Consider the following 27,697-nt stretch of genomic DNA (forward strand, 5'->3'; position numbering starts at 1 on the left):
ACCCTGGCACTGTCTCCGATCAAGACTGATCCACCAGGGAAGTTCCATTACCTCACATTACTTTACTTTGTATGGCGTGGGGACATGCCATCTTTTTAAGTGTGGGGTGGAGGATATTTTGTTGTATGTAGAGAGTTTCGTAGTTTATTTATATAAATCAATTTCGACTTGGCCCAACGATGGATATCATTCGATGGATTTCTTGAGGGACTAAAGTCGAAAGAAAAAAAAAAGATTTTCTTTTATAGTAGTGTATCAATTTCCCCTTGGTTTTTCTTCAAACCACGATTCTTTTCCAAGGGTTTGTTTGAACCGGGTGTAGTTAGCTTTTTATTTTTTAGTTAGCAACTTAAGGGCTATGGGCATAGTTAAAATAGGAAGCCTTGTTTGATTTCGTAATGCCTTGAATATAGCGGTTACTTTAGTGTGACGCTTAAGCTCATTTGTTAACTCTTGTAAGAAGGCCTTAAAATGTGTGTTCTTAATTTGGCTGAAGTACCCTGATCTGAGTGTTTGATGATCTAATCTGGAATGAGTCATGTGCCATGTGTGTGGAAGGTTTGTTATATTTTGTGCATGACATTTAACGCCTAGAACTTACCCCGTGTGTCTGCAAAGCGAAATGGTAGTCTTGTTTAGTCTGGCAAGTGATATAGGCATTTCTTTATTGAACCATATATATACATACTCCACCCACCTATTTGCTATGTACCATAGTTAACCCCGTTGAGCCTGTAATATTGTTTCCTTGGCAACCACATTACAAGCCCTATCCCTTGTTTGAATTAACCATCTTTTTGAATCCTTTACCTCTCGTAAGCACTGGAAATACTATAAATTTACAAAGGATAAAGTGTGGGGTAGTTGATGGAGCTTTTGAGTGGAACTAGGAAATAAGGAGTGAGCCTACATTATATCCAAATAAAGTCCTACTTGATCCTAGACTGAGTGAGCTCAATTAGTAGAGTCGTACACTACGGGCAAGCCTATAGTGCGTTTTCTGTGGCACAAGAATGTCATTTCTGAGGGTGAGTGAATTCTATTCCTTCTAAAGTTCCTCAGTATGTGTGAATTTTACTAATTGTGAAATGAGTCTCTTTTGTTGTGAGTAGGCACTTGATTCATGAAGGAGAGGTAAGTCTGGACCTTTGATATAGAGTAAGTAAGTCGGTTAGGAACATTGCGTGGCTAGAGGGAGTCAACTCTTGAGGTGTAGATGTTGCACTAATGTATAAATTGAAATATTCTTGGTGTGACGAGTAGGGAAGTCGCTCAGTGAAGTTAGGCCTCTTAGATTGTGGTTTGATTGCTCGGGGACGAGCAGTGGTTTAAGTGTGGGGTATTGATAGTAGGCTATATTTATGCAATTTAGACACTACTTACACTCTAATTTAGCCGCACTTTATTGATATTTGAATGCTAAAAGATAAAAAAAAATGCTCTAATTAAGAATTTGATGCTTTGCAGTAGCTACTCCTAGCTAGGAGGGAGTTAACGACTATTTTGGAGTCAACATGGAATGTGAAAGGGCAATCGAAGGTTAACCCGATCGAAAAGGAGCGAGAAAAGCCAGCGAAACGACCCCTCCAGGTGCGCGGCCGCGGAGTGGGCCGCGAACTGGTCCGCGAACTCAAGGAAGTGAGGCAGTCCAAATCTGCAGTCGAATCCACGGCCGCGGACGGGCGGACGAAAGCCAAACACGCAGAGTTAATTATGTAATTTCCTAGGCGACTAACCTAAACCTATATGAAACCAAAACTCGCCCAGGAGTGCGGGGAGTTATTTTTAGAAGATTTTTAGAGGCAAGAATGAGGGAGAGAATACGGATAAATTCCTAAGAGTTTTCATCTTCTTCTTCGTACTTCTATTTGTTGATTATGAATTATTTTAGTGATTTATTTTCCATTAGTATGAGTAGCTAAATCTATTATCTAGGGTTGATGGAACCAATTATTGGATGAAGTCTGGACTCTATTTTGTTATAATTGAGCCGTATTTGTTCTATGATTGTTCAATTACGTATTGTATTATGGTTAATTGAAAGGGCCCTCGATTAATCGTGTTTATTCACCTTGTGTTGCTTGAGAAAGAACACTTGGTTAGATTGTTGTTGAACAACACCACTTTTGAGAAAGTTAAGAGAATAATTACTTGAATTTAAAAGTGGGGTTAGAAATAACGAAACTTTGGTGGGATAATTCTGAGTTGCGTAAATTGTTAACTAGAGTAGTTCGAGAGAATGCTTCTAGTAAATTATTGTAATTGATCGAAAGGTAATTACGGTAGCCCGGAACTCATAATCCTCATAGAGTATTACGGCGAGATTATAGCTAAAAGAGTTGAGAATTAATCCGGCAATTGGGGAAATCAATAGCCCTAGATCCTTTTACCCTTGAATTCAATTTTAGTCTTAATTATTCCTAATTTTATTATCATTTTTTTCTTGGCTAAATAAATTCCACTGATTATTCATAAAACTCTTGCATCCGGAAGTTGTCTGAGCTCATCATTAGCATTATTTAAGGTTGTAGTAAATAGGTTAGTTCCCTGTGGGATTCGACTCCGGACTTGAACCGGATTATATTTGCAGCGACCGCGTTGTCCTTTTTACAAGGCATAGTTGGGCGTGATCAGCAATCAATCCGAGCAATCTACTGATCGCAGCTAGGACGGACTCCAAAATCTGCACAAGAAGTGCAGAGTGTACTATGAGTACAACCGACCCCATGTACTATGTAAGTGCCGAGTCTAACCTCAACGAAATAGTGACGAGGCTAAAGCGGGTCGCTTACAATAACTTGTACTCAGTATAATAATAATAACAGAAAAAGTAAGGCAGTTAACTTATGAAATAAACTCGATCCTCGAAATCAGTAAAAACCATAAACATTAGTCCTCGGAATCTCGTATGAAAACATTGAAAACTAACACAATGCAACAGTGAATACATAACACACAATCAGTTGCGGCATACAATCCGATCACACTGTACAAACACAATCCTTTCTTATTTCACCATATCAATATCAAGAATAATATGTAAAATCCGTTGCAGCGTGCAACCCGATCCCGCTATATAATCAGAATCAATATCATAATCCTCTCTTATTTCACCATATCAGAATCACATATAAAATTCGTTGCGGCGTGCAACCCGATCCCACCGTATAATCAGAATCAGTATCATAATCCTCCCTTAATTCACCATATCAAAATCACATATACAATATGTTGCGTCGTGTAACCCGATCTCACCATATCAATATCAATCATCCCTTATTCTACCCGTTGTGACGTGCAACCCCATCCATAAAACAAAATTATTAAATATAATCAAATCAACAACTCAATTCACAAGAATCTTTACGAGTAAAGAATATGAAAGCAAAGTCATAAAGGAACCCCGCACCAAAACAAGGAATGCTACAATTAATACGAGGCAACAAGACAAGCTTAGCCAATTATATGACAATTAAAGTATACAAGTAAGACAGGTAAGGAAAGTAGCAATTAATCATGGAGTCATGAAAGAAACGAACATTTCAATATAAGAGTAAATTGATAACAAGTAACAAGTTACGACATAGAAAGCAATTAAGACATGTAACAGTTAAGACATGGAATGAGATAATTAATGAAATACGGGAAAGCATAAAAATAACTACTTTGACGACGTATATACACTTGTCACCTCGCATATATGCCGCTACATATGTAAATCACATAACACATAGCTCAAGGGTTTCTAATTCCCTCAAATCAAGATTAAACCCAACACTTACCTCGCTCCGCAAGCAAATCAAAGCTCAACTTGGGCCTTTCCTCTAAAATTCGCCTCCAAACCAACCGAATCTAACCAAAATCGACTTAATATCAACAAACAATGCTAGAGAAATTAATTACAATACATAAAGTTAAGATATTTACACTTTTTCCAAAAGTCAAACCCGGGCTCGCTTGGTCAAAACCCGAAATTCGGATTAACTCCAATTACCCATTTACCCTTGAGCCCGATTATGCAATTAGTTTCGAAATCCGACCTCAATTTGAGGTCTAAATCTCAATTTTACAAAAACTCCTGATTCTTCCCAATTCCCAAATTTTTCTACCATGAAAGAGCATAGATTAAGGTTAGAAATTAATGGTTGTTGATGGAAATGGAAGCAAACGAGTTAAAGTATACTAACCTATGAAATGGTGATAAAATTTCTCTTCAAAATCACCTTTAGGCCGAGCTCTAATGAGAAGATGGTGAAAAATAGGTGAAATCTCAATTTTTGGAAGTTTTAAAATCTGGGCATCGGGTGTTCTTCGCGTTCGCGAAGCACCTGACATGTTCGCGAAGAGCACAAGCAAAAAGGCCATCGCGATCGCGGTCACCTCTTCGCGTTCATGAAGGCTTAGCCTCCCTTGCCTTCGCGTTCGTATAAAGTGACCTGCCTAACTCCCCCAGAACCCCACAAACCTTCGCGTTCACGAAGGGTAAGTCCCCCAAAACTTCGCGTTCGCGACCTATTCCCCGTGTTCGCGTAGGGTAAATCCACCCCCAGTCCATGTTACTTTTTGCGATTGCGAGAGTAGCTTCGCAATCGCGAAAAAGGATGCACCAGACATCAGCAGACCTCAAAAACCAGCATTCTTCTAAGTTCAAAATCATCCATAGCCTATCCAAAACTCACCCGAGCCCCTCGGGCTCCAAACCAAACATGCACACAAGTGTAATAACATCATACAAACTCGCTCGCACAATCAAAATACCAAAATAATACCTAGAACCACGAATCAGACATTAAAATAAATGATATTTTCAAAGAGACTTAAGAACATGCAATTTCATAACCGGGCGTCTGAATCAGACAAGTCATAAATACTAAAATGAACCTATACCAAGTTCCGAAACCGGAATCCGAACCCGATAGCAACAAAGTCAACCTAAGATCAAACCTAAAAATTCTTTAAACCTTCAATTTACTATTTTTTAACAAATTATGTTAAATCAAGTTAGGGACTTTCGAATTCGATTCCAGGCATACACTCGAGTCCCAAATCACGATACGGACCCATCGGGACCGTCAAAATATTTATCCGGATCCATTTACACAAAACATCGACCGTAGTCAACTCAAATAAATTTTAAGGCAAGATTTCACATTTATATCAATTTTTTACATAAGTTTTTTATTGAAAAAAGAAATGGACTGCGCACGCAAATCGAGAAAGGCTAAACAGAGCTATTCGAGGTCTCGAAACACATAAATAAAGGATAAAACTATAAATGACCTATCAGGTCATCACAAGAAAAATGTATGTATGTGAAGTTACCTAAAAATTAGATATCAATTAAAAAAATTTAAAAAGTGGGTACAAATTCAATGGGTGGCGCAAAACTGAGCGCCACATGCAAATTTTACATTGAAATTAATTAGGCCATGAATGGTAGTCTTTCACGGTTCCTTGTGTGATCGGAGAAAACTTACTCACACCCATATTTGCACCAAACAAATAAACGCAAGATACATAATTTAATTTAAGTGTTTTGCTACTTAATCATGATTAGATATATATTCTCACTTAGGGGTCGTTTGGTATGAGGTATAAGTATAAATAGTGATGGGATAAAAATTTAACACCACCTTAATACTTTGTTTGGTTAGTAAACCTGTGATAAGTTATCCCGGGATTAAAATTAATACCAGAATAACTTATACCTTGTAGGGAATGGGGTGATTAGTGCCGGGTTAACTTATATCTTCTTCTTAAAAATTATGCAGATATTATTTTTAATATAACATACCAAGATAAAACTGATCCTAGTATAACTTATCCCAACATAACATATATTCAAACCAAATGACCCCTTAGAGTTTTGATTCTTTTGGTTTAGTTGATTGGTTTGACGTGAACACTAAAAATGAATAAGTATTTTCGTGTGGCCGTGCCAAACTCTTTCGTTTTATGTTCTTTTGATATATCCAAGATTCAATTTTATTGAGCACAATATATCTATTTTATGAAAGTTAATTTATCTATTCTTTTGAGCAAGATGCGACTGGAATAAATTATTCTTCAGAAAATTATTAAATGTATTAATTCCAATATAGTTTTAAATATAGAATTACAAACTGTCATCAACTTAACTGTGATATATTCAGGTCCCACTTCTTCTAGAAAAAAATCACAGGGGAAGAAGTTTTAACGCTAACGTGGTCAGTTCTTGGCCATGAAGCTTAACAACCTCCATTTTTCTACAATCCATTTGCTTGTATTCCTTCCATCCCAGATGTGGCGGTATTTAATTCGCTACCAAATTAAAAAAATAAAAACTTTTAAATATAGTTTAAAATAAAGTATAAATTATTTCTAAAAGAAAGGTAATAATTTTTTGGGGGACCGACTAATAAAAAAAATATCACATAAATTACGACGGAGAAAATATCTTTTTCTTATATAGTTGTGGTTCCGTATATCTCGACTATTTTATTAAGTACATATGCTATTTTCAAACTGAGGCAAATTTAAAATTTTAATTTAATGGGTTTACTTTAGATTTTTTTAATCAATGAACCTATTATACTTTTAAAATTAGGTTTATAATGTAAGTCTTTTAAAAGTTTATTGACTTTTTACATACGTATTATTTATATTATGTATCAAAAAATATTGAGTACAATTGAACATACCTTTACATTATATCCACCTCTGCTTTCTAGTATCCCGTAACTTTACTTATTAAAACTTTGACAAATGAAAAAAATTATTTAGGAATAATAATTTTCTCTCTATTGATCACTAAGAATACAACTCTCCTGATAAATTTCGTCGCCAAAAATTTAGGCTAACGAAAAAGTCACTTAACATTTTTATCATTATTAAAATTCGAATAATGATAATAATCTCGCTGGCCAAATAGGAAATAGACTATTTAGTTAGGATCCAACTCCTCTCCATTTTCATGTCTCCATTTGCCTAAGTTCTCACATCGATGAGTGACATGTGTCTTATTTTAATATCAATGATTTAAATCTAATTAATTAAAGCAAGCTCTTAACCATAGTTAGATAATAGATTCTCCCATATATTACTCCCAAACAAATTGGCAAGCCCACAATTGTAGCTACAAATTTCCTTCTTTTCCGTAAATGTTTTTCCAAATACTTGGCAGTAATCTCACAATTCTGGAGCAGGTTTTCTTCAACAAAATAAATTGCATGTCTGCATAATTGGAAAAAGGAAAAATACATAGTATAAATTAATCACAATCTAATGCTAACAAATTATTTAAAAAGCATATATCATCAATTATTATACGCTTTCTTTTCCCTTGATCCTTGTACGGTGGTTGCGCCACTAACCGTGGTGGTAGATGACAAGAACCAATGAATATATCTCTTTTAACTTTAACGACATATACGAAAAGAAAGTTACTAATTGTTGCGCTCATTAAATTCGTATAAGTGCTTTAGATGTCAATTGTTTATATTCCTTTTTCCAGAAACATTGGAGAGATTTAAATATTTATTTGTGAGAAGCTGAAAAAATGCAAGTTTAGCATACTGTTTCTCTAAATTTAAAATGAGTCCGTGAGACTAAAATAATAAGCATTTGGAAAATGAAGGAAAATAAAATAGTGATCTCCAATACGACAGCCAAATATTTGGAAAAGCATTTACAAAAATATGGAAATTTGTTGCTACCAATTGTGAGATTACCAAATCTTTTGGAAGAAATTAATGAGAAAATTTATTATCTAACTATGGTTAAGAGTTTGCTTTAATTAATTAGATTTAAACTATTAATATTAAGATGAGACACATGTTACTCATCCAAGTGAGAACTTGGGTAAATGGAGACATTAGGAAAAGTAGTAAAGTACTGTCGGTAATTTTGAATGGTCAGACAGAATATAACAATAAATAGAGAAACAATATTGCACTTAATTTCGAGAAACTATAAAGGGCTCTCCTAACTTTTACGGTTTTACCTCCTACTGCACCTCTTAATATTGTTCTAATTACCCACACACAGTACCAACTTCACAATCAACTATTCACACCATACTTTACGGCTTGTTTGGATGCATGTTAACATAGGCGGATCTACCTTAGCTCAAGCTGTGTCACGTGACACCGTTTGATCGAAATTTTTTACTAAATAAGATTATATAATTAAAATCCATTAGGAAAAGGTAGATAACTTTATTAGAGTGGCATCATTTAACAAGCATAGTTGTGTAGCTCAATGGATCAAGAGTCACATTTGCATATTTTATTCAACAAAAATTTATATGACTTGAACTATAAGTTGGCTACTTTTTTTTTTTATCTTCTTTCTCAGCATTGAAATTGATTAAGAACAATTTGTAGAATCGTGTGAATGGCTAATTTGTGTGATTACTTAGTGTTCTATATATCAAAAAGTATAGTATTATTTCTAATGAGGTTATGTTAAATACATTTCAAATAATAAAAATTCATATCTTGTAATATACTTGAGTTGTGTTTTATAAAAATAATTCAAATTATATTTTTTTAATATGTTGTTATAGTGAATTATTATTTATTTACTGTTTAAAATCGTGACACAGCTTATGAAAAATATTGCGTACGCCACTGGTTGTTATGTATCGTTTCCTAATGTATCGTCTAGTATTATACTATATCATTTTGATGTATATAATGTTTGGATATATTGTATTGTTTGTCATTATTTCAGGATGTCATATACCAACAATATAAAGAATAAACTTATAATATTATAAAGAAAAAGTAAGATACGAGATATAATTGTTATATAAATAGGAAGGGTGAACGATAAAATAGAATTATTTAGTAATAAGGAAGGACAAGATGAGAGAAAAAAATAAGTTAACAACGCGACCACACCAAATCGATCGTTCCATAAAATGACACTTTTCATTGTTACGTAACGACATATTTAACAATATAATAAAATTTAAGTAACAATTAAAATAAACATTATATTTAAAGTAACAGTACAACACAAAAATAACAAATAACAACCATCCAAACAAGCTAAAGACTTTAATTTCTCATCTTCCCTTTGCCATTGCCCCCACCACTATTTATATCTCCCACACTTAAGAAACACCCTGTACCTTACCTTCTTTATTTCCTCTCATTCAACTGAATCTCTTCTGTTACTGATATTTTGCTTTGATATATCATGGCTGGAAATGATGTGAAAGTATTAGGAGCATGGCCTAGTCCATATGTTATGAGGCCCCGTATTGCTCTTAACATCAAATCTGTGGCCTATGATATTTTGGAGGAACAATTTGGTTCTAAAAGTGAACTTCTCCTTAAATCAAACCCAGTTTACAAGAAAATCCCAGTTCTAATTCATGACGGAAAGCCCATTTCTGAATCTCTCATTATTGTTCAGTATATTGATGAAGTTTGGAATTCTGGTCCCTCTATTCTCCCTTCTGATCCTTATGATCGTGCTATTGCTCGCTTTTGGGCCACTTATATCGACGATAAGGTGTGCTCAATTTTCCATCTTTATGTGTGTGTAATAGTTGTGACTGTTGAACAATTAACATGATAATAACATCTATAATGTATCTTGTGGACTCTTAGGTTGTTAATCACGACTCTTGAGCAATTAACATGATAATGACTTCCAAAAATGCAGTAAATATTTTGTATATCCATTTTAGCCTGTCATAATTACTTTTAGGTGTGTTCAGCGAGGATAATGTTTTTTATGTGAACTATTTTATACTGGAAACTATTCTTGAGAGTCATCTCTATCTGTTTTTTTAACAAAGTAAGAGTTAGGATTCTGTAGAGGAAAATATCTCCTGTGCATAAATGCCTGTCATTTTTCTCTTTCAATGGAATCTCTTTTCTTAGAGAAGAAAAGTAACCAAACACTAGAAAATAATTTAACTACAAGAAAAAAAAAATTCTCTATGCCAAATTATTTTCATTTTCAGTAATTAATATCTCTTCATCTGAAAACTAATATCGAGACACAGACACACAAGACTAAAGCCAGCTATACTCTTATTAAATTGTTTGCTTTCTGTCTCTATGGTGTAATGGAGAGAGAAAATGTGAAAAGAGAAATAAAAAATATATATACCTTTGTGGATCACACTTATATCGTACTTGTAATCTTGTCACAGCTCATTTCTAACTGTCAAAAATGCATTAGTAATCACAGTATAATGAGAAAAAGCAGTAAAAACTAGTCGCATCAAATATGTTAGTGGTTTATGTACCACTTGGTACATTTTGAAAAAGAGAAAAAAAACGATGAACACTTGCAGTAGTATGCTTTGCATTTCATTTAGATAAGCAAAATATTGGATTCCTTGTGGGGTTCACGTTTTCTTTATCAGTTGCAATTGTATTTTGGGGCGGAACTACAGGTATTGGAAGGGGTTCAATTGAATCCCCTATATTGGGTAATTGTACTGCACAAATATGGTAAAAAATAATCTCTTTTTTACATATATATATTGTTGAATTCGTTTGACATGTGGAAGTTTGTAGTGCAGTAACAAGGTGGCTTAATAATTGCTTTAGGTGGTAGGTTCAATTCTCAAATTGACATTTTTGTAATTTGGAAATCTCCTTAGAATTCTTGAGTGTAGTACTCACATTTTAATTGATGCTGCAGTGGTTTCCAGCGATGCGTGGCATAGCGGCAGCCCAAGGGGAGGATGCACAAAAGGCAGCAATGGAACCGGTGGTGGAAGGCCTGGTGTTATTGGAAGATGCCTTCAAGAGTTGCAGCAAAGGCAAGAAGTTCTTTGGTGGAAACAAAATCGGATACTTGGACATTGCCCTTGGCTGCTTCTTGGGTTGGATGAGGGTGACTGAGAAAATGAACAACATAAAGCTGCTTGATGAAGCCAAGACTCCAGGTTTATACAAATGGGCTGAAGATTTTTGTGCAGATAGTGCTGTCAAAGATGTCATGCCTGCAACTGATAAGCTTGCTGAGGCTGCTAAGGTCATTCTGGCCAAAAGTAGAGCCCAAGCATCTAGCTAAAATTGTATGGTTGTCTTCTTTCAAGATTTGTTTAGACTTTCAGGTGTTGATAGCTATTTTCAATCTCTAGCTAAGATGACATATGAGAACAACATTTGGTCTTTGAAAGAGTCTAAAATATGTAATAAATTAACTATTCAGAAATGAGTACGTGAAGCCAAGAACTAGTATGTGTTGATTAATTCTAAATGGTGCCTATTTGATGTTTGTTTCAGTTTTTGAAACTGAAAAATGGTGTATACCGAACTGAATTCAGGAACTGACTGACAATAACAGCGCAGAAATGTATGGAAAATCCTGATGGGGTGCCTTAAGCAGCAGAGAACATTAACTTGGTTTCATCTCACATTTTAAGCTAGGAGAATGAATTAACTCTTGTGATGCTGATTTCATTATGTCTGTAGAATGCTTGTTTTTATCCAACTATAATAGAAGATTCCGATACCACTCATCTTGTGATTCGCTAATGTTGTGAGAAACTATAGGCCAAAATTGAAAAAGTGGCTAGATTCATGACACATATAGAGATACAGCTTGCCATCTTTATGATTACTTTGTCTGCAATAGTGCTTAATATTGTTTTTGCCGGCAAAGAGAATCTTGTTGAGTCCTACATTGTTTATCTGAAGAGGTCGACATTGTAGATTCCAATGCTGTCTATGACCATTAGACCATCATAAAACGAGTGCTTAATTCTGTGTTAAATTGCTTTTCTTTCTAGTTCATTAGTTGGCTATGGCAACCAGCAATGTAAAGCTTCTAGGAAGAAACGGATGTCCTTTTGTGAATCGGGTTCAAATGGCTCTTAGCTTGAAGTCCATCGACCATGAATTCATTGAAGAGTATCCGTTCAAGAAAAGTGAGCTTCTTCTCAAATCAAACCCTGTTAGTAAGAAAGTCCCAGTTCTCTTCCATGCTGAAAAGCCTATCTGTGAGTCTCTCCTCATCGTGCAATACATCAATGAAGCTTGGCCTAATAACCCCTCCATCCTTCCTTCGGATCCTTATGAACGTTCCATTGCCCGGTTTTGGGCAGCCTATATTGATGAAAAAGTAAGTATTTATTCTACAAACATCCTATTTTACTTATTTTTCTTTTTGATTTTTGCTATTTGAGTCCAAGTAGAGGTTTTTATCTTCATAACTTTCCTGCTGAAGCTACAAAAGATTTTGATGTGAAGTTGCAAGCAGGTCCTTATTTGAGTTCAGATGTATAGTTTTTTCCTGATCATGTTGATAATTATCTTGTCATCTAAATCAAGAAAGTTGTATGCAGTGGTTTCCTTTAACAGCAGAGTATAGGAAGGCTGAAGGAGAAGAAGCAAAGGCAGCGGCGAGAGACAAATTGGTTGAAAGGACATTGCTGCTAGAGGAAGCTTTCATCAATTGTAGCACAGGCAAATCTTTCTTTGGTGGAGATAACATTGGTTACCTTGACATTGTTCTTGGAGTTTATTGGGATGGCTTAAAGCTGAAGAGATTATGACTTCCACAAAAATATTTGATGAAACCAAGATTCCTCAATTAGTGGCATGGACTGAAAGATTTTTTGCAGACAAAGCAGTGAAGGATTTCATCCCAGAATCTGAGAAACTTGCAGAAGGTTTCAAGAAGTTCGAGATACTAAAAGCTGCCTCAACACAAATTAAGGGTACTTTAAATGGAGTAGTATGTGTAGAAACTTGATCCTGCTTCTATGCTAAGTTGCTCCGACATGGCAGTTTAGGTGCCGCACCCGTGTCGACACGACACTAGTATGGGTGTGGGTATGGGATCCGTACCGGATCTGGTCAAACGATTTTGGATACTTTGACCACGACGGACGAAAAAATTTGAGACGATATACAATTTAATTCCCAAAATCAAAACCAAAATTAGGATAAATTTGAATAAAATAGCATACCTTATCTAGGAGAATAAAAAAGAAATTCACACTTTACAAGCTATACATAAGTATTCTCCAACATTTATCATAATTTAGAAATATTTTTTATATTTTTATTTTTTGAATTATTTTTAGCCGGATCTTTGCACCCGTATCCGTACTAGGATCCGTATCCACAAATCTTAGAATTTATATCTCAAAGGATCCGACCTCTAGATCCGCACCCATGTCGGACAGCTACACCTATGTCCGAGCGACTTAGCTTCTATGAATGTACTTGAATAACACAGCCAATTCAAAAGGCTTTACAAGATCTAATTCGACAAATTGGAAATGATCGCTATTCCTATGCATTACTGAATAAGATTGTGTTTTATTCCTTAGAACTGACATGTGTAGAACAACTTGATCAAGCCCGAGAACAATATCTTGGTAATTTTATAGTTACAAAGTACAAACACCAAAGCATTATGCAGATAGCAATAACATAAATATTTGATTATCATAGGATAAGATTAAAAGAGAAGTACTAAAACACTAACTTTGTTAGGATCGGGAACCCGGGTAGTGCGGAATTTAGCCAAACAACGGTATAATAACAATAGCAAAGACAATGGAAGTTGATAACAACGGCAATTAAAGCATATAAAGAAGACACAAATATAACGTGGTTCGGTCAAAGTGACCTACGTTCATTAGCGGAGAGGAGCAATTTCACTATACCAATAAGAGTACAAAAGAGAGTACAAAATTAGAGTAAACACTCTAATTAATCCCAAATACCCTAAGAGTATAACCTCTCAAGATCACTCCAAAGAAAGGGTTTACACAAGTGTTTCCCAACACTAACTATCATACAAAACACTCTTAATAAAGGAGGAAAGGAAGAAACAAGAAATGAAGACTTAAGTCTTGTTGGTGTGTCTAAAATGAACTAATGGCCTTCCCTTTTATAGGCAAAAAAGTCTTAGCATCTTAGATGTAAAGGAAGAAATACAACTTGTACAAATGATATCCACGACACAATGCAATATTTTTGGGTCCCAAAGAATATTGCCAACAAAGTCTACACTTTGCAAAGATGTTTATGGTTATGTGAGATGAACTCAATTAGCCAAAATATTGGCCATAATTACAAATCTCCACCTTGGCCTAATTTTGGTTGATATAGTAAGTTTGCTCCACTTCTCCGCTAAAGCCCCAATGGGCATATGTCAAAATTTAATGCCATCAAATCAGACAAGTTGCCTGATACCGAAACTGTAGTAGGACCTATAACAGTGGAGCCCAATAAAATATACAACGAACCAGATATGTGTGCTTTCATGATCACGAGAGTACCTTGAAAAGTTTTTAGAACTCCACCTTCACCAGTGAATTTGCACCCAAGGGATTCTAAAGTGTCCAAGAGATGAGATTTTTCTTCAACTCAGGAACATATCTAACATCGGCGAGAGTTCTCACCACACCATCGTGCATTCTGATCCGAATTGTATCTTTACCAATAACGTTACAAGTAACATAGTTACCCAGTTGGACAACTCTGCCTGCAACTGAATCATATGTAGAAAACAAGTCCCTGCTATGACACATATGATATGAACAACCGGAATCTAAAATCCACTCATTGTCTAATCTGAAACTAGTTTCATTTGCTAAAAATATAGTTCCTTCAATCTCATCAGTTGCTATACTAGATTCGGCGATGTCAGTATTTTTGTGCTCATTTTTTCTTTCTTTATGTTTTTCTTTATTTTTTAGTTTATAGCATTCAGAGATAATGTGACATTTCTTATGACAATAACGACACTCTAAATTATTGTATCTGGATATGGAGTCGGATTTTCCCCTAACAAACAAGTCAACTTCCGCTTGAGTTCCACTAGCTTCCCCAGTAATATCACTATCTATCTGCTCTTTTGATTTTAAGATATATTTAATATCCTTATAAGAGATATTATCCTTTGCATAAAGCATAGTATCTCTTTGGCTGTGGTTTTTACAGAAACTTCACGTAAAACCTCATTTGAGAGATTTAAGATGATACCTGATTTTGCCTTTTTATCTATGATGGCAAACTCATCGTTCGTCATTTTATCCGGCTTCTTCTCCTTTCCTTGCAACGCCAAGTCTAAGCCATCCTGAATTAGGTTAACTTCCATCTTTAATTGTCACATTTCGAAGTTTGCACTTCAGTCAAATTTCTCAACATAAAACTTTGTTAGAGTCATTTTGGCTATTTAAACTAACCCGGTGGCTCTGATACCAATTTGTTAGGATCGGAAACCCGGGTAGTGTGTAATTTAGCCAAACAACGGTATAATGACAATAACAAAGATAATGAAAGTTGATAACAACGGCAATTAAAGCATATAAAGAAGACACAAATTTAATATGGTTCGGTCAAATTATCTACGTTCATTAGCGCAGAGGAGCAATTTTACTATATCAATAAGAGTACAAAAGAGAGTACAAAATTAGAGTAAACACTCTAATTAATCTCAAATACCCTAAGAGAATAACCAAACAAGATCACTCCAAAGAAGGGGTTCACACAAGTGCTTCCCAACACTAATTTTCATACAAAACACTCTTACTAAAGGAGGAAAGTAAAAACAAGAAATGAAGACTCAAGTCTTGTTGGTGTGTCTAAAATGAAGTAATGGCCTTCCCTTTTATAGGCAAAAAAGTCGTGGCCTCTTAGGTGTAAAAAAAGATATACAACTTGTGCAAATGATGTTCACCATACAATGCAATATTTTTGGGTCTCAAAGAATACTAAAAACAAAGTTTACACTTATGATTATGGGAGATGGACTTCATTAGCCAAAATATTAGCCATAATTACAAACTTCGTGGTGGCATTATGCTTGGAACTGTAGGAGAAGAGAACAACAACAAAAAAAGATGAGAGAAAAACTAAACTGGTGTTACATAAGGATGTAGTTTTGGAGTTTTATAGGCTATAACACGCCTTTACGAAGAAAAAGATGCCAAAAAACTTCTTGGTTATTTTAAGTCAAATTAAAAACCTCGTACCACATGTTGTTCTCAACTACATTGTTTATTTGGCAACAAGGATAAACTGGCATATTTTGCAAGATAGCACTTATGATCAAGAAGCATCAAATACCGAAGAAATTCAAAATAAGAGTGCTCAACTCTCTGCTCATTAGCAATGGCAGCAAATAATGTAAAGCTTCTGGGATTATATGAAAGTCCTTTCATGAACCCGGTCAAATAGCCCTCAAAATGAAGTCTTTTGAGTAGGAGTATTTTCATGAGGATTTGATTACAAAAAGTGAGCTCCTCCTCAAATTCAACCCTGTTTACGAGGAAATCTCAGTCCTAATCCACGATTAAAAGCCTATATGTGAATCCCTTGTCATCCTTCAGTACATCTATGAAGCTTGGCCGAATGGTCCCTCTATTATCACTTCTGATCCTTATGATGGTGCCATAGCGGGGTTTTGGGCAGCCTAAATAAGGACTTGTTTCATATCACATCACATGTTACAGAACTTGACATGTTGTTTGGACTAGTACATAAGTTAGTGTCTATCGAAGTTTCCTCTTGTTTTCCCCTTTCATCTTCTTGAAATCATTGTTTATATTGGAATTTTCCTTAGAAGGAAAGGAGGCAAAGGGGAACACTGCTAGAGAAACTAACTGAAGAGGATTTGCTGCTGGAGGAAGTTTTTATCAAGATCAGCAAAGCTAAACCTTTTTTTTATGTGGAGATAGCATTGGTTACCTTGACATTATTCTAGGGAGTTTCCTGTGTTGGGTGAAAGCAGAAGACATAATGGCTGAAATGAAGATACTAGACAAAACCAAGATGCCTAGCCTAGTAGAATGGTATGAGGAATTTTGCTCAGACAATGTTGTAGAGGATATCAATCCAGACCTGAGAAACTTGTGGAAATTTATTGGAAGTATCAGGAGAAGAATTAAGAAAGCTACTTCAAGTGTGTCTGAGAAAAGTGAGTTGCTCCTAGAAAGACATAATGTAATCGTAGTCCTTTATAGGCCCCATTTGCAATAGAAGCAGTTTTAAAATATACTTACCAAAAAATGGCTGTACAAATGGTAAAATTCCTAGGAAGGCTTCAATTGAATAATGTATCATAGTCTTTCTTAACCCCCACTTGCTACAGTTTAAAATATGTGAAAAATGGCTCATCTTCTGCAACTTGTGAAAAATGCATCTATGATGTTTTACAACATCTGTGAAATGTAGTACTCTATTTCTCCAACAAGATAAAACTAACTTAACAGACTGAAAAGTTAAACAAACCCCACGCCCTCCTCACATTTTGGCAGCATCTATGACCGTTAGCTAAATCAATTTGAGATATTATTTGGATTATCTAATGGACGATTCTGATTCCATAAAAAATCTTAAGTGTAGTATTGAATATTGTAGCCATTTGAAGTATCTTTATGTATCAGGTTGTGGAGATGTTGAGACCACGAGAAGAATAATGCGTATGATCCAAGCAAAGTCACTAGTCCAATAAGAATTTTAACATGAAGTTTGGTACCCTCGATTCCTTCTCTCTTTCTCTTGGTGATTAGTCGTTTCTTATCTTGCATAGTTTATCATATGAAGGCAGAGGAATCAGAAGAGGCAGCAATATAGAAAGCGGCTGAAGAAGTTTTTTGAGTTTATGGCCTATAAGATCCCTTTACAAAGAATAAGATGCCAAAAATGTTGTTGGTATTTTACATCAATATGAAAACCTTGTACCACATGTTGTGCCAACCTACATTGTTTATTTGGTAGCAAGGACAAACCGGCATAATTTACTGGAAAGCACTTAGGTGCAAAAGGCATCAAATGCTGACTGATATCTGTTATAAGAGTGATGTATTCTGCTCATTAGTCATTCCTTCAATATTAGTTGTCGAGGAAGTTAGCCATGGCAGCAGGTAATGTAAAGCTACTAGGAGTATGGGCAAGCCCTTTCGTGAACCGGGTTGAAATAGCCCTCAAAATAAAGTCTATTGATCCTGTGTTTATACAAGAAACTTTGTTACCCAAAAGTGAGCTGCTCCTCAAATCCAACCCTGTTTACAAGAAAATCCCAGTCTTATTCCATGATGAAAAGCCTATCTGTGAGTCCCTTGTCATCATTCAGTACATCGATGAAGCTTGGCCGAGTGCTCCCTCCATTCTTCCTTCTGATCCCTATGGTCGTGCTATAGCACGGTTTTGGGCAGCCTATATTGATGAAAAGGTAAGACTTATTTTATACTTATTAGATACCACATCCTAAATTTAAAACTTCTTAATTTGTTTGGACTCGTATTTAAACTCTATGATATTTCACGAATAATCACCGACTTTTACTAACTATAACAGTAACGTCACTGAACTATTTCTTGTCACATTAAAGTAGCTGAACTTTACCAAACTTGAAATGTCGATTGGACTAATAGTTAGTTCATCAAAGTTTGTTCTTGGTTTTCCCCTTTCCGTTTCTTGAAAATCAATTTGTGTACTGGAATTCTCAATTAAATCCTAAGATTATGGTTGCAGTGGTTTCCATTGGCACTGGAGTTTAGGAAAGCGGAAGGAAAGGAAGCAAAGGAAGCAGTGCTGGAGAAAATATCTGAAGGGAATAAGCTGCTGGAGGAAGCTTATATCAAGATCAGCAAAGGTAAACCTTTCTTTGGTGGCGATAGCATTGATTACCTTGACATTGTTCTTGGGAGTTTACTAGGATGGGTAAAAGGCACAAGAGATAATGGATGAAATGAAGATACTAGATGAAACCAAGATGCCTAGCCTAGCAGAATGGGGTGAGAGATTTTGCTCAGACAAAATTGTAAAGGATTTCATTCCAGAGCCTGAGAAACTTGCCGAAGTTTATCGGAAGTATTATAATTTGAAGAAAGTTACTTCAAATAAATAATGTTGCTGATTTCTTTGCCTGTGCCTATTAAGTAAAGGGTGTCTTAGGTCCCCTCCGTTGGAAGGGATGATTTGGTCCTAGATCTTGTTTAAAATATTTGAGAATAAAAGAAGTTTGATCTTATTAATGAATGAAACAAACACTCCTTGTTTGACATTCCTACATATTAATAAACGATATGTCTTGTAGTTAGAATCGTTTCGTTGTATGTTATATCTGATGAAACCATATGCCATAGGCCAGCAATGCTGTGTGACCTTGTCAAAGTCATCTTAGTACTAAACAGTCCAAATCAATTGCTTCCTTGTTTGAAAACAAAAAAACAAAGTCATCTTAGTATTCTACTTATGCTAAGTTATTCGAATATGCCAAGTTAAACAAGTATTTGGCATTAGTTATACCAACCTCAGCGCAAATTGCTATGTTGCCAAAGCATATAAATACTTGATTAGCAGTTAGCTTCATTTCATATAAAACCACCAAGTAAATAAGTAATTATCAAGAACATTTACTCATGGCAGCAAGTAATGTTTAGGTTCTAGGTATACAGGCAAGTCCAATTGTAAGTAGAGTTCTAATTGCCCTTAATGTTAAGTCTGTGGCCTATGAGTTTATTCAAGAGGATATGTCCAATAAAAGTGACCTTCTCCTTATATCCAACCCTGTTCATAAGAAAATCCCAGTTCTCATTCACGGCGACAAGCCTATCTCTGAGTCCCTAGTCATCGTCCAATACATCGATGAGACATGGACTAATGGCCCCACCATTCTACCTTCCGATCCCCATGACCGAGCCATTTCCAGGTTTTGGGCTGCCTACATTGATGAAAAGGTATTGGTTTCATTTACTACTGTTGCATTTCGTTGAGAATCTTTTCTTCAAAAAAAAAGTGTTGTATTTAGAGTACTTAGTTCGATCTAACAAAAGTTAACTTTTTGACAATTCTGTGAATACGCAAAGTTGCTAACATCCAATCGCAATCACAAACTAAAGAGAAAGTAAAACCTTGTCATCTGTTGATAATTGGCTGATAATGCTAAGAATCGAGTTAACTGTCCGGAAAGTTGAGTCCTCTTTGGCAATATATAAGATCACCGAGGACTCGACAACACAAAAAACTACAGATCTATGATTGATGAGACCATAAATATATATATATATGAGGGCCTTACCTTGATTACATTGTTTACCTTGACACTGATATTGGGAGTTTACTGTGTTGGATGAAGGCAGAAGAGATAATGGCTAAAAAGAAGATACTAGACGAAACGAAGACGCCTAGCCTGGTTGAATGGTATGACAGTGATTTTGCTCAGACAAGGCTGTAAAGGATTTTACTTCAGAACCTGAAAAACTTGTGGAAATTTATGGGAAGTATCAGGAGATGAAAAAGCTACTTCAAACTAATAATTTTGCTGATTTCTTTGCCTGTGCTTATTAAGTAAAGCATGTCTTAGGCCCCTCAATAGGCATGGAGAATTTGGTCTAGATCTTGTTTAAAAGAATTGGGAATAAAAGAAGTTTGTTCTTATTAGTGAGCTAAACAAACTATCCTTGTTTGAATTCCAAGATGTTGATCTGCACTATACATATAATATGCTGCATATAGCTTTGATGATTTAAGAACTAAAATTACACTAAATTCTTCCCACTATAAAGGGAAATACCATCTGTTTAGTCCACTATCTAATAGCTTCAGTGAGGAACTATGCTTCCAATTGGACCACATATTTACTTTTGCCAGTACTTAACAGATTAAGATGCAGAGAATAATGCATCCTTATTTCTGCTTTACCACAACAGGGAACCAAGTATTATGGACTATAATATTCCTAGAAAGACTTCAATGAAATAATGTGATCATATACTTTCTTTAATTCCCATTTGCAATAGTTACATTTATTAAATATGTAAAGAATGGCTCATCTTCTGCACTTGCAAGTAGATTATACTTAAACTATCACCATGCTAGGTAGATCAATTGCCTGCAATGTTGTGTGACCATTTCAAACTAATAATTTCTAATATTTGTTTCTATAGAAAAGCTCCATTTGCCATATGCCTGCAATGTTGTGTGACCATTTCAAAGTCATCTTAGTATTTTCTGAAACCAGTTCCAATCTATTGCTTTCTTGTTTCACAACAAATATCAATGTCATCTTAGTATTCTACGTATGCTAAGTTATTAGTATATGCCAAGTTAAAAGATCAGTAATACATAAACAGACCATCAAACTTTGCCTCAGCTAGCAAGTATGCCCTCCAAATTTGAGTGTGCACAAGCAGATACCTCAACTTGTATGAAGTTGAACACGTAAATACAAATGCTGACGTGGCGCTGACATGGCACATAAATTTGGGAGGTGTCTAGACGATCATTTTGTAAGTTAGAATATTCAACTGACAAAGTGGAGGCAAGTTGAGGTGCCTGTTGAATTTTTTGTTTTAAGATAAAATAGTCTTAAAATGAGGATGAATGGGAAATGGAGGGAAAATGAAATTTTTGAGTAAAATTTTAAGTTTTCCTCTCTTGACAATGAGACATTGTCCCATATTGGAAGAGGAAGAGATTTTTGGTGGGTATATATATAATTGCTCTTCTTGTAGCTCTTAAAGAGTTAAGAAGAAAGCAAGCCTCGCGCCGTCGTCGTCGCTCGGTCGGCTCGGTTTGGGCTTCGGCTTCGGCTACGGCTTCGGATTGATTAATTTTTTGGACCAAATTTATTTGTTAATAGTAAATATTAACGTAAGACTATCCGCATTTGTAACGGATATTTTCCAATTTGACCATTTGGCAACCGCCTAATGCTCTTCCCACCATGAATGTGCTTGCTCCACAAACAAGTTAATGCTTGCTCCACCATGGAGGGTGGACGTTTGGTCTTCTTCAATACTGGCTACTATATATATGTGCAGCATATGTTGAAGAAAGACACTCAACACACAACACACAATTCGCTCAACAAATTTGGTTATACATTGCACTCCTTCCTCTCAGCATTTCCATACGATTTTCTGAGTTTCTACTCCTTCGTTCTGCATTGTTTTTAACTTCAAACAAAGCAACTGTAAGTGTGATTTGCTACCGAACTTTGTGTTCGCTGAAACACTGGGGTTTGAAGTACCGCTACACCAGTGTGTTATTCGTTCTATCCTGGGAGGAAATAATCCATTACCTTGGGTACTAGGAGGGGATTAAATTCCTTAAGGAAACACTGTGAATTCAGTGGGCTCGAATTAATTACTGTTTCATTACGCTAACTTATATTTTGCAGAATTATTATTTACAAATACAACAATATTGGCGGGAATAACAGTGCCTACTTGTGCACACCCAAGGTTGGAGGGCATACTTGCCAGCAGAAGCAAAGTTTGAGGATTTATTTCTGTATTATGCCCATTACCGATACACTATGTTATCACTATATGCCAAGTTAAATATTAGTTAACATTGAAAACACCACCATCAACGTAAATCGCAATGTTGCCTGTGCATATAAGTCTTTGATTAGCTGTATGTTTCATTAACATTTGCAGCCACCAAGTAAATTATCAAGAATAATTTAGTCATGGCAGCAACTACTGTTAAGGTACACAGGCAAGTCCATTTGCAAATCGAGTTCAAATTGCCCTCAATATTAAGTCTGTGGACTATGAGTTTATTCAAGAGGACATGTCCAATAAAAGTGAGCTTCTTCTTAAATCCAACCCTGTTCATAAGAAAATCCCAGTCCTAATCCACGGCGACAAGCATATCTCTGAGTCACTAGTCATCGTCCAATACATCGATGAGACATGGACTAATGGCCCCTCCATTCTACCTTCTGATCCACACGACCGTGTTGTTGCTAGATTTTGGGCTGCGTACGTTGATGACAAGGTATTTGTTTCATCTACTATTACTTTTTTTATCAAAAATAAATCTTTCTGTACTTTAATTTAGTGACATACGCCAAAAACAATTCCTAAGTAGTGTCAACATTTAGTAATACACTATAACGACGTCATTATCACTTTAGTTTTTATGAAGGGCCTTTTGCCCATTGATTTAGAGCCCGTTTGGATTAGCTGATTTGAAGTAGCTGATAAGCATTATATGTTGAAAAGCACTTTTAAGTGCTGAAACTGATTTAATAAATAAACAGTTATGTGTTTGGATACAAGTGCTAAAATTGATAATAAGTTGTTGCATTATTTGATAAAAAAGTGTTGATAAACTCTTTTTCTGTTAAAATGACTTAAATAACCTTAAAAGTGTTTACATCTATAAGGGCGTAATTTCTTCAAAATTTTAGATTCCAAATCGATCCAAATACAAAATATTCTATTTGTCATTTTATTCTAAACACAACTGTGCTTAGATAAGATAACTTTTATGATAAATATAATTTATTTTATGATAAGCATATAATAATAAGTTATAATAATTAATAAATTGATAAAAGTGTCTCAGTAAAAAATAAACCTAAATAGGACAAAATATTTGAAGAGAAACAAACACTGTCTTTATCACTACAACACTTAGAAATCAACACACCAAAAAATTGATGTAATGTCCCAACCGATCATTTTGACTTTTAGAACCCTGTTCCCCTAAATAAAACTCCCCATATGTGCTTTTATTAATTTATGACTTGCGGGGATGGTTGGTTAGGGATTTGGAAGTGTTCGGGTTGAAATCGAAACACTTGGTTCCTTAGTTTGTCTTTAAAAGCCCAAGTTTGACTTCGGTCAACATTTTGAGAAAACGACTCTGAAATCAGGATTTGACGGTTCCAGTAGGTTCGTATGATGATTTTGGACTAGGGCATATGTTCGAATCCGGTTTCAGACAACCCGGAAGTGTTTCGACGCTTAATAGTAAAAATCAAGTATTTGAAGGTTTAATGTTCTTTAAATTTGGTCTGGAGTAGGTTTTGGAGTAATTGAAATCCGTTTAGAATTCTGAGCATGAGAATAGCTTCGTATGGTGATTTAAGACTTGTACGCAAAATTTGATATCATTCCGAGTAGTATAAGTATATTTCGGCGCGTTCGGAGTAAGTTTGAAGAATTTGAAATTTCTAAGTTGAATCAATTTGGTTTGAGGTGTGATTCTTAGTTTTGATGTTGTTTTACACATTCCGAGGATTCGAGCGAGTCTGTTTTATGATTTCAAACTTGTTGGTATAGTTCGGACTGGGCCAAATGACCCTGGAGCAACAGCTGAAGCTTCCAGCTTCTGCTGCAACCGCACCTGCGCTTGGCCAGCCGCAGGTGCGTGAAAAGCACCGCAGAAGCGGACTGGGCATAGATGTGCAGGTACAACCGCAGAAGCGCATCGCATATGCGATGTATAAGCCGCAGAAGCGGACGGGGCCGACTTAGGGAGAAGCCGCATCTGTGACGCATCTTCCGCAGATGCGAAAGGGCTGTTTAGCGGAACCCTTAAAGAACGGGAAAAACAGCCATTTTTTCCCCTTTATCTCCATTCTTGTGCGATTTTGGAGCTTTTTTAGAGAGGATTTCAACTAGCAACTTGAAGGCAAGTAAATTCTACACACTTTGAGTTAAATACATAGATTATGGGTAGATTATAACCTATAAATTTAGAAAATCAAGGGGTTAGATGAAAAACCTAGATTTTTCACGAAAATGGTTATGGACTTGGATGAAAATTGTATATTTGAGTTCTTGAGATTATGGATAACGATTTTCTCCGAAAATTTTCAAAATCCGGGCACGTGCACCCGGGATGAGTTTTGAGAATTTTACCATTTTGGGTTGGGTAATTAATTTAATAGTCTAATTTTAAATTATTGAGCATGTATTAATTATTTTATATAACTTTTGGATAGTTTCGGATTTTTCAGCACCGAATTGAGATTTTCCGCGACATTGTGATCGGGAAGTGGGCTTTGAGACAAGGTAAGTCTCTTGTCTAACCTTGTAAGAGAGAATTTACCCCATAGGTGAATTTAAATTAATAGTTTTTGCTAATTATGGGGGTTGCGTACGCACGAGATGACGAGAGTTTGTGCGTAGCTACTAATTATGCTATGTTCGGGTAGTTTAGGACTTAAATCATGAATTACTTGTGATAATTGCATCTTTATTTAATTAAGTTAGTGAAATTATATTGTAAATTGTTAGAGAAAATAGTAAAAGATCGAAACTTCATATACTTGAATTTTGTGTAAATTATTTAATTGTTAATAGAAATTGAACATCCTATGTGTTAATATTATAATAACTTCTCATTCCGGAGGTTCATAAGAAAATGTCCTCCTTTTTTGTGGAGCGGGCCGAACGCCTCGGCAGTATAGATGCATCTATGGATCGTGTCGTACGTCCCTCGGCAGTGTACACGACACTCTAGATCAGGTCGTACGACCTCGGCAAAAATCATACCTAATAATAATTATCACACGATACCTTGATATTTTAATTGATGCTTGTGAAAATAATTGATAAATTAGAAATTATTGAAATGTAAGGAATTAATTATTTCTGCTTGTTAAGAAAATTATTGTTGTTCACCTAAAAATCATGTTTAATTAAATATATTCTATTGTAATATTATTGACCCATAGTGAGTGTCAAAGTCGACTTCTCGTCACTAATTCTTCGAGATTAGGCTTGATACTTACTGGGTACACGTTGTTTACGTACTCATGCTGAGCTTGCTGCACTTTTTATGCAGGACCTGAGACAGGTACTATCGTAGGATCTATCGGCGCATACCCACGTTATCCAGAGGCTTAGTGGTGAGCTGTTTTTCTGAGCCGTTCTGCAGCAACTAGTGCCTTTTCTTGTATTTGCATTCTATCTATTTTATTTCAGACGGTATTTAGAATTTTGTATAATCTACTAGATGTTCATACACTTGTAACACCAGGTCTTGGCACACACTAGTAGAACTTTTGGATTTAATTTTTTTTTCTTGGTTTTTAATTTACTAGATCTTTTCATATTGTCTTAATTCTTGCAAGTAAGAAGAGTTTAATTACTCGGTTAATTTTTAAAGAATTGAATATGTGTTTAAATCACTAGTTGGCTTGCCTATCTGTGATGTTGGGCGTTATCACGATCTACAGGTGAAATTGGGTCGTGACATTTGATATGTCCTCATTTATTACATACAGTTCAAAGATTAATACACAATCACATAGATATAAATATGCAAAGGAATAGAGAATTTGCTTATCTTAAATAGTCAATGAGCATTGCAAACTTGAAGAGGCGGGGGAGGGGGAGGAGGGTTAGGTTGAAATAGTACTTGAGGCGGTGAGTATCGATGTAAGAGTTTTGTTCTAAAAAAGAATATTTTAAGGATAAAATAGTAAAAATTCTGGTCAAACTTAAAATGCTTATAAGCTAAAAATTTATAAGTTGGGGGTGACCAGCTTATGACTTTTGGCTTATTTTTAACTTATAAGCACTTTTAACTTTACCAAACATGTAAATAAGCCGAAAAGTATTTATAAGCTAGTTTGATCAGCTTATAAGCTTAGCCAAACACTTTCTTAGTTGAATCTTATCCTAGAAGAGGTATGGGGTCGATTCTGCATAATCATATCTTTCTTTTAACAAAAGCGAAAAATTTGAAAATACACATATACAAGTTGAGGTTTGAACCCCTGACCTCTATAATGGGCACATGATGCGCTTGACCAATGGACTAAGAAGCAATAAATTGTCAAATGGTATCATTCTATATTGCCACTACTAATTTGCTTTGCATATTGTTTAATTTATTGTGTATTTAGCAAAAATGTATGATGAAGTGGTGTTGGATGTCACCCCTTCGCGCATCTGCCCCTGCTTGGACTATTTCATATAGACTAACACAAGTTAATGAATACTAACTTGCAGTGGTTACCTTTGATGTCGGATCTTGGAAAAGCACAAGGAGAGGAGGCAAAGGCAGAAGTGCAAGAGAAGCTAAAAGAAGCACTGGTGCCTTTAGAAGAGGCATTTGTTAAGTGTAGTAAGGAGAAAGCTTTCTTTGGTGGAGAAAATATTGGTTACATAGACATTGCTTTGGTGTGCATTTTGGGTTGGACAAAGGCAATAAAGATAATGTTAGGAGTGAAAATATTTGATGTAACAAAGACCCCTGGCTTGCTTAAATGGGCTGATAGATTCTTGGCAAACAAAGCTGTTAAAGATGTCATTTTGGAGCCAGAGAAACTTGTTGAAATCCTTAAGTTACATTTGGCCAAAAGAGAAGCTGCTAATGCAAACTAAAGCATGGGTTTTGTTATTTGTTCGTTTTCTTTTTGGGTAATAAAGATTGTCTAATGAAGCATCTTAGCTATTATGCTATAGACAATTTTTTTGCAGTAGAAGCAAACAACTTTCTAGCTGCTTCTTGCCTTTGATTCCTTCACCCCACCCCCACCCCCACCCCCACCCCCTCCACTTTTGTACCTATTGTTGGACATTCAAGAAAGAACTTGTTTAGTTGGCTTCACAAAGACCAAGACTATAAAGCTAAATATGCGTAACTTCAGCAGAAACTCATTGTTTTTGACTTAGAACCCTATAAATATGTAAAAGAAAAATGTATACATATAAAAATCTCTGAACTTGCGAAGGTGCTATTTCAGTTGAACTCATTGCTTATGACTTGAACCAAGTAAATATGTTTTAAAAGATTTAAAATTTATACACATAATAATAATAATAATAATAATAATAATAATAATAATAATAATAATAATAATAATATACTCATTTTGAACTTGAGACAATAAAATTACAGCTTACTGATTGATAAGACCATAAATCTATGGAGCCTACCATATATACCGTTTTTTTAGGTACCTATGATTGTTATATTGCGAGCTACAATTATATCCTTGTCACGATCCAAAATCACCACCAGTC

At 35.4% G+C, this 27,697-nt stretch overlaps 2 protein-coding genes and 2 pseudogenes across 3 annotated transcripts; all 4 read left to right on the forward strand.

The window, feature by feature from the left end:
• Positions 1–9,104: 9,104 nt before the first annotated feature.
• LOC104102851 (glutathione S-transferase U17-like) lies at positions 9,105–11,204 on the forward strand. Its single transcript, XM_009610694.4, has 2 exons — positions 9,105–9,501; positions 10,648–11,204. The coding sequence occupies exons 1-2, from the start codon at positions 9,184–9,186 to the stop codon at positions 11,020–11,022; spliced, it is 693 nt and encodes a 230-aa protein (XP_009608989.1). The 5' UTR covers positions 9,105–9,183; the 3' UTR covers positions 11,023–11,204.
• A 145-nt stretch (positions 11,205–11,349) lies between these two features.
• Positions 11,350–13,327, forward strand: LOC104102861 (glutathione S-transferase U17-like; annotated as a pseudogene).
• Positions 13,328–17,633: 4,306 nt separating this feature from the next.
• On the forward strand, positions 17,634–19,005 carry LOC104102872 (glutathione S-transferase U17-like; annotated as a pseudogene).
• A 78-nt stretch (positions 19,006–19,083) lies between these two features.
• LOC117277286 (glutathione S-transferase U17-like) lies at positions 19,084–27,207 on the forward strand. 2 transcript variants are annotated; one of them, XM_070187709.1, is made up of 3 exons: positions 19,519–19,657; positions 20,056–22,706; positions 26,681–27,207. In XM_070187709.1, exons 2-3 carry the CDS (start codon positions 22,500–22,502, stop codon positions 27,053–27,055), a joined length of 582 nt encoding a protein of 193 aa, XP_070043810.1. In that variant the 5' UTR covers positions 19,519–19,657; positions 20,056–22,499; the 3' UTR covers positions 27,056–27,207. The 2 variants fall into 2 exon arrangements, with proteins under 2 accessions (XP_070043811.1, XP_070043810.1); XM_070187710.1 differs by lacking the exon at positions 20,056–22,706 and having other exon boundaries at positions 19,084–19,657.
• The last annotated feature ends 490 nt before the right edge of the window (positions 27,208–27,697 follow it).

Source organism: Nicotiana tomentosiformis, chromosome 10 (assembly GCF_000390325.3).
Source record: "Nicotiana tomentosiformis chromosome 10, ASM39032v3, whole genome shotgun sequence".
Taxonomy (NCBI): domain Eukaryota; kingdom Viridiplantae; phylum Streptophyta; class Magnoliopsida; order Solanales; family Solanaceae; genus Nicotiana; species Nicotiana tomentosiformis.